Source organism: Salvelinus sp. IW2-2015, linkage group LG18 (genome assembly GCF_002910315.2).
Source record: "Salvelinus sp. IW2-2015 linkage group LG18, ASM291031v2, whole genome shotgun sequence".
Lineage (NCBI taxonomy): Eukaryota > Metazoa > Chordata > Actinopteri > Salmoniformes > Salmonidae > Salvelinus > Salvelinus sp. IW2-2015.
Genome location: NC_036858.1, coordinates 52,201,545 through 52,210,001, shown reverse-complemented (window position 1 = coordinate 52,210,001; position 8,457 = coordinate 52,201,545). Strand labels below are relative to the sequence as shown.

The 8,457-nt window shown below is 46.9% G+C and overlaps 1 protein-coding gene across 1 annotated transcript in view; it reads left to right on the top strand.

Annotated features, from left to right (window-relative positions):
- The first annotated feature begins 1,554 nt into the window (after positions 1-1,554).
- The window catches only part of LOC111977952 (slit homolog 1 protein), a 67,239-nt gene continuing 60,336 nt past the window's right edge, over positions 1,555-8,457 (top strand). The window contains exons 1-3 of the mRNA XM_070448707.1: positions 1,555-1,566; positions 2,490-2,603; positions 5,315-5,383. Coding sequence (XP_070304808.1) covers positions 1,555-1,566; positions 2,490-2,603; positions 5,315-5,383 — 195 coding nt within the window. The remainder of the gene's footprint in view (positions 1,567-2,489; positions 2,604-5,314; positions 5,384-8,457) is intronic.

Below are 8,457 nucleotides of genomic sequence, written 5' to 3'. Positions count from 1 at the left end.
CAGTCAGCTTGTTCTCCAGACAGTGTTTTATACAGTACCCTGGGATCTCCTGCCCAGACATGATGATAGATGGAACTAAAGCACTTGGCAAAACACCCTGACTCACTGTGGGACATGAGACCCACATGCTGTGACACACACACACACACCCACACACACACACACACATACACACACACAGAGGAACATGACTACCGCAGGAATCTGTGGTCTGGGAATCAACGCTATCCTAGAATGTCAATTATACAGCTTCTACTGTCCATAAATAAAGCCCATAGCTTTGAATCAAACATTCTTCAATGAAATATATGGAAACCTGAAACTGTGTTATTGAGGAAGTCATTGTGTATGCAAAACTCAACATGTACCATTTACTCCCATTAAATAGCACACACAGTATCCATGTGAATGCACACACACACACACACACACACACACACACAACACGCACACACACACACACACACACACACACCACACACACACACACATACACACACACACACCACACACACACAACACACACACACACACACACACACACACACACACACATGGACATTTACCCTAAGTCCCTAACCATAGTGGGTGGCGTGTGTGTGTGTAAATCTACTCTGGTCAGCAGGCAGTAACAGAATTCAACAGCATTAAAAGTATGTGGGATTTATCCTGTTCACTCCAATCACACTCTGAGCCAGACTCTACAGTCTAAAGCTGTCTACTCTGCTTATCTAGCCAGGTTTAAAATCATATTTTATCAAACTAGACGCCCTATTACAGCATGCAGCTGGACTTGTGAACAGGAGTGGCTTTGTTATTCGAAATGTTCTTGAAATTATGCGCATGTGGCTCTTTTACTATTTTAAATATGTGGCTCTGAAACACTGATAATATCCCTGGAAGTTTTTGAAATAAGGCTGAAACTGATAATATCCATGGGGCTGAAACTGATAATATCCATGGAAGTGTTTTGAAATAAGGCTGAAACTGATAATATCCCTGGAAGTGTTTTGAAATAAGGTTGAAACTGATAATATCCATGGAAGTGTTTTGAAATAAGGCTGAAACTGATAATATCCCTGGAAGTGTTTTGAAATAAGGCTGAAACTGATCATATCCATGGAAGTGTTTTGAAATAAGGCTGAAACACTGATAATATCCCTGGAAGTGTTTTGAAGTAAGGCTTAACACTATGGTACTGTCAGAAACGTAAACAGGAAGTACCCGTTGTAAGGACTGTTCAGTGTTAGTCTGACCGATCAGAATCTATGCTTCAAGATTGTTTTGATCACGCGGACTGGGATAGAGTATTTTATTTCAGAGCACTTCTCATCCATTTTTACCTCTCTGGCTGATAAACATGCCAACTCAAGCGACTCAGAGTCAAAAGCTGAACTACCTCATGGTACTCTCAGACCTCCTCTTGAAAATAAATCAAGCCTGAGCCAAGACTAGACAAACTGTCTCGTTAGCTGATTGGCTGCTATTTAGGCAATTGAGAAATAGATCACTGCCTCGGTCAAACAGACCAAATCAAACTACTTCCTTAGCGCTATGACAGACTCAGTTAGTGATCCCTTTGAAAGAAATGGTGGTCATGCTGGTCTTGTCCAGTCAGTTGACTGTTATTCCCACATACAGCCTCCAGTTGCCTCGATGGATGATCAGTCAACTTCACATGACTTGGGAAATGGTAGTCAGGGTATCTTTTTGGCAACTCACAGAAATAGAATTTCTTGCTGCCTTAATAGGTATTGACATCAAGAAGTCATTAGGGACCGACAATTTGGACTTGTCTTTGCTTAAGTATACAGTGCCCCTCATGTCAAAATAAAGGTTCAATTAAAATGTCTGGGTTGCCTCTGAGAATAGTATTGACATATACACTGACTCGTTGACTGAGTTCATCAGGAAGTGCATAGAGGATGTTGTTCCTACTGTGACGATCAGAACTTATCCAAACCATAAACCCTGGACAGATGGCAGCATTCACTCAAAACTGAAAGCGCAAACCACCACATTTAACCACGTCAAGGTGACTGGGAACATGGACGAGTACAAACAGTCCAGCTATGCCCTCTGTAAGGCAATCAAACAGGCAAAACGTCAGTACAGAGACAAAGTGGAGTCACAATTCAATGGCTCAGACAAGAGACGTTTGTGACAGGGACTCCAGACAATCACAGATGATAAAGGGAAAACCAGCTACATCACAGACACCGATGCCTTGATCCCGGACAAGCTAAACACCTTCTTTGCCCACCTCGAGGAAAACACAGTGCCACACTCACTTCTGTCATCATGAAGTGCTTTGAGAGGCTAGTTAAGGATCATATCACCTCCACCTTTCCCGACACCCTAGACCCACTTCAATTTGCTGACCGCCCCAACAGATCCACGGATGACGCAATCACCATCGCACTGCACACTGCCCCATCCCATCTGCACAAGAGGAAAACCTATATAAGAATGCTGTTCATCGACTACAGCTCAACATCATAGTTCCTTCCAAGCTCATCACTAAGCTCGGTGCCCTGGGTCTGAAACCCACCCTGTGCAACTGGGTCCTGAACTTCCTTACGGGCCGACCCCAGGTGGTGAAGGTAGGAACCAACTCCTCCGCTACGCTGATCCTCAACACTGGGGCCCCACAAGATTGCGTGCCCAGCCCCCTATTGTACTTCCTGTTCACCCATGACTGTGTGGCGAGCCACGGCCTGTTCACCCCGCTACCATCTAGAAGGCAGAGTGCATCAAAGCTTGGACCGAGAGACTGAAAAATATTTTCTATCTCCAGTCAATCAAACTTTTAAATAGTCACCAATAGCCGGCCMCCGCTTTGTACCCTGCCCTGAACTTTAATCAATGTTACTAGCCGGTTTCCCTATGTACATAGTCATTGAACACTGGTCACTTTAATAATGTTTACATACTGTTTTACCCACTTCACATGTATATACTGTATTCTAGTCAAGGCTCATCCTATATAACTACTGCTGTACACCTTTTCTATTCATATATTGTCCATAATGTCTATACACACACCATCATATACATATACTGTATATTTATATTCCACACTGACATTGCTTGTTCTAATATTTCTACATTTCCTAATTTCTTAATGACATTTTTTGTGTTTGCGTGTATTGTTTTGTATTGTTAGGTATTACAACACTGTTGGAGCTAGGAACATAAACATTTCACTACACCTGCGATAACATCTACAAAATATGTGTACGTGACCAATACATTTTGATTTGATTTTATTTACTGGTGGGCCTCATTCCTATCACTCCACCCATTTGGTCCCAAAACCCAAACCCCAACTTCCCCAGCCCTCTCTCTAGACCCATTCATATTTACCAGCTCTAGCCTTCCCCAGCCCTCTCTCTAGACCCATTCATATTTACCAGCTCTAGCCCTTCCCCAGCCCTCTCTCTAGACCCATTCATATTTACCAGCTCTAGCCTTCCCCAGCCCTCTCTCTAGACCCATTCATATTTACCAGCTCTAACCCTTCCCCAGCCCTCTCTCTAGACCCATTCATATTTACCAGCTCTAGCCTTCCCAAGCCTCTCTCCTAGACCATTTCTTATTTACCAGCTCTAGCTTCCCCACCTCTCTCTAGCACCCATTCATATTTAACCAGCTCTTAGCCTTCCCCAGCCCTCTCTCTAGACCCATTCATATGTACCAGCTCTAGCCTCCCCCAGCCCTCTCTCTAGAACCATTCATATTTACCAGCTCTAACCCTTCCCCAGCCCTCTCTCTAGACCCATTCATATGTACCAGCTCTAGCCCTTCCCCAGCCCTCTCTCTAGACCCATTCATATTTACCAGCTCTAGCCCTATCCCAGTCCAATCCCACAGCCCCTGCCCTGGCCACATCCAGAGCCCCATCCCCCGACAAAGCCACAGCTCCAGGTCCATGCTGCCCCAGCCTTGGCTGTTTATCTGTAGGTCAGTTGACAGCTTTTAAAACTGGGCTTAATGAGACTTAGATGGGTTAGAGGACTGGAACAGAACAGGAGAGAGACAGCTGTCTGCATGCCCTGCCACACCACCACTCAACCACATACACACTGGCAGCCGTGCACACACACGCACACACACAACAGGGTTCAGAGCCCAGTCCTTACTGGCTTCAAGGCCTGTTTCTCCTTAACATCTGAGACTGATTACAGTACATCTGTGACTCTCAGTTTCCACCGTTAGGAAGTGTGTGTGAGTGAGAGAGTTAGAGACAGAGACAGAGAGCAGTGCCACACACACTTTTGTGATCTGTGATGTCTGGAGTCTCCAGCATGTTCCTCTCTCCTCCATGTCTCTCCCTGGTCCTCTCTCCTCCATGTCTCTCCCTGGTCCTCTCTCCTCCATGTCTCTCCCTGGTCCTCTCTCCTCCATGTCCTCTCCTGGTCCTCTCTCCTCCATGTCTCTCCGTCCTCTCTCCTCATCGTCTCTCCTGTGCTCTCTCCTCCACGTCTCTCCCTGTCCTCTCTTCCTCATGTTCTCTCCCTGGTCCTCTCTCTCCTGTCCTCCCCTGGTCCTCTCTCCTCCATGTCTCTCCTGGTCCTCCTCTCTCCCATGTCCTCTCCTGGTCCTCTCTCCTCCATGTCTCTCTGTCCTCTCTCCTCATGTCCTCCTCCCTGTCCCTCTTCTCCTCCATGTCTCTCCCTGGTCCTCTCTCCTCCATGTCTCTCCCTGGTCCTCTCTCCTCCATGTCCTTCTCCCTGGTCCTCTCTCCTCCATGTCCTCCCCTGTGCCTCTCTCCTCACGCCTCTCTCCTGGTCCTCCTCTCCCTCCCATGTCTCTCCCTTGGTCCTCTCTCTTTCCATGTCTCTCCCTGGTCCTCTCTCCTGCCATGTCCTCTCCCTGGTCCTCTCCTCCTCCATGTCTCCGTCCTCTCGGTCACTCTCTCTACACCTGTCCTCTCTCCTGTCTCTCTCCTCCTCCTATGTCTCTCCTCTGTCCTGTCCTCTCTCCTCCCAGACTGTTTATTTTTCCAGAGAGATTTATGACTCACACACAGGACAGGAAGAGATCTATATTAATGAACCAGGAGGGAAAGAACACACGCAAGATGCACGTGCACGCACACAGAGACACACACCACACAGACACGGACACGCACAGAGACACACACCACACATACACACAGCAGGGATTAAGATAGTTGGCAACAGCTACCAATTACCATGTGTGCAGTGATGTATGACTACTCTGCTTTGTTTCTATAGTGGATTCTGTTGTTGGTTTATGACTGATGGTATCTATACCCCTCTTTCCCCCATCTTTTCCCCTTCCTCTCTAGTCGTCTGGACAGAATGGGATCAAGTCAGTTCCTCCTGGAACCTTCTCTCCATACAAGAAGCCGCAGGATGTAAGTATATACGCTTTTGCCTTCACTATTTTTAGGGCTGACGTACTAAGTAATTTTTAACAAAAAACACTTCCTCTAGGCTGAAGTACACTAAGTACACTTTCCTCTAGGGCTGAAGTACACTAAGTACACTTCCTCTAGGGTGAAGTCCATCTCTAAGGTGGTACAACTATCCCTCTAGGGCTGAAGTAACTAAGTACATCTTCTCTAGGGCTGAAGTACACTAAGTACACTTCTTATGGGGGGGCTGAGTACACTAAGTACAGCTTTCATTCAGGGGCTTGAAGTACGGACTAAGTACACTTCTCTAGGGGCTGAAAGTCCTAAGTACAAGTTCGCCTCTAGGGTTGAAGTAAGCTAAGTACACTTCCTCTGGGTGAAGTACACTAGTACAACTTCCTCTAGGGTTGTGAATTAAACACTAAGTGCATTCCTGCTAGGGCTGAGATACACTATACACTTCCTCTAGGGCTGAAGTACACTAAAGTACACCTTCCTCTAGGGCTGAAGTACACTACGTACACTTCCTCTAGGGGCTGAAGTACACTAAGTACACTTCCTCTCAGGGCTGAAGTACAACTAAGTACACTTCCCTCTAAGGCTGAAGTTCCACATAAGTTACAGCTTCCTCTAGGGTGAAGTACACTAAGTACACTTCCTCTAGGGCTGAAGTACACTAAGTACATTCCTCTAGGGCTGAAGTAAAACTAAGTACACTTCCTCTAGGGCTGAAGTACACTAAGTACACTTCCTCTAGCTGAAGTACACTAAGACACTTCCTCTAGGGCTGAAAGTAAACACTAAGTAACTTCCTCTGGGGCTAAGTACCTAAGTACACTTCCTCTAGGGGCTGAAGTCATAAAGTACACTTCCTCTAGGGCTGAAGTACACTAAGTACACTTCCTTGGGGCTGAAGTACACTAAGTAACACTTCCTCTAAGGGCTGAAGTAGCCCTAAGTACACTTTCCTCTAGGGCTGAAGTACACCTAAGTACACTTCCTCAGGGCTTTGAAGTAGCACTAATACACTTCATCTAAGGGCTGTGAATGAGTTAGACAGCCCCCTGCCCACATACACTCGTGTCTGAGACAATGGCTAGCAGGCATAAGTAGGGAGAGGAAGAGAAGGATCAAACCTCTGTCTTCATTCCAGCACTCGCTAGTTAGGGCTGAAGTACAAACTAAGACACTTCCTCTAGGGCTGCAGTAGCAACTAAGTACACTTCCATCTAGGGCTGAAGTAACACTAAGTAGACTTCCTCTAGGGCTGAAGTAAACTAATGTACACTTCATCTAGGCTGAAAGTACACAAAGTACACTTTTCTTCTGGGGCTGAAGACACAAAGTACACTTCCTCTAAGCTGAAAGTACACTAAGTACACTTTCTCTGGGCTGAAGTACCACTAAGTACACTTCCTCTAGGGCTGAAGTACACTAAGTACAACTTCCTCTAGGTGAAGTACACTAAGTACATTCTCTAAGGGCTGAAGTACACTAAGTAATTCTTCAGTTTCATGTCACAACCCCAAAGTACCATGTCCAGTAAGAGCGGGAAGAGGTAAGGGGTGAACTGGCTGCAGAAGGCTGCAGAAGGCTAAAGCTGAAACTCTCCACAGTAATAATCACCTTCTCATGTTTCAGTGGCTACCCGCTGGTATTTCTCAGCATGGTAGAGTGTCTTATAACTTTGCGAAGGCACACTGTAAACTGTGGCAGAGATGATTATGGATATGGATAATCTAATATATATGATATGGGGGAAATGAAAAGAGTGCTGGAAATGAAGACTGAGGGTTTGTTCCTCCTCTGTTTCCCTCCCCCTTTTCTGCCCTACTTACGGGGGTGGGTCCAGTAGTATTTCAGCCTCACCAACTACCCCCAACCAGCGCTACCCTTAAAATACAATGGGCTACTGGTCACAACTAGCGAGTGCTGGAATGAGAACGGAGGGTTTGATCCTCTCCTCTCTGCCTACTTTATGCTGCTAGCCCATTGTGTCAGACACAGTTGTATGTGGCAGGGGCTCCTACTCTCACGGATGACAACAAACCAAGCCAGTGCACGTCGCAGACAACCAACGCGCCCTACCAGATGAGCTAAACACGTTTTTCTCACCGCTTGAGCATAACAACTTCTGAGCTGCCGAGGAGATCCCCTGAGGACAACGAGGGATACTGCCTACGGTCCTCCACGAGGACGCATGTAAGTATCTCAAGCGTGTTAAACCCTCCGCAAGGCTGCCGGTCCAGACGGCATCCTTAGCCGCGCCCTCAGAGCATGTGGCATGACCAGAAGCTGTTGTGTTTTTCTGACTTTTCTCTTAGCTTTCAGGGCGTTATCCCAACGCAGTATCATCCCCAATGCCCAGAAAGGGAAAAGTAACTGACAACTGAATGATTACCAACCGTAGTATTTCACTTCTGTCACTTCCGTCATGTGAAGTGGCTCGAAGAGGCTAGTCAACGAAAACTACATACCTCCTCCTAGCCGAACACACTCGACCTCTCCAATTCAACTACCGCCCCATTGCAATCGCCATCACACTGCACACGCCCTCACCCACCTGGACAAATGGAATTTCTTATCTACAGCTCGGCTTACAATACCGTAGTGCCCTCTAAGCTCACCCCAAGCTCTGGCCCTGGGACTGAACTCCTCCTTATGCAACTTGGGTCCTGGACTTTTCTGACAGGCAGTCCCCCAGGTGGGCGAAGGGTAGGCAAAAATGATCTCGCACCACACTGATTCTTCAATACGGGGACCACAAGGTGTGTCTTAGTCCCCTCCTGTACTCCTGTTATACCCTCGACTGCGTGGCCTCACATTGTTTCCAACTCCATAATCAATGTTCGCAGAGGAGGTAGGCAACTCTGACGTGTGGTGCGAGGTAAACAACTCTCCCTCAATGTCAGCAAAACAAAGGAGCTGATTGTGGACTTCATGCGACTGTCGTGCCTGTCCCGAGGGCCCTCAACAGTGTTTCTATCATGAGCACCATCGAGAGCATACGGTCGGGCTGCATCACGGCCTGAATTTACTGGCATAATCCGCCCGCCGGCAGACTGCAAGGCTCT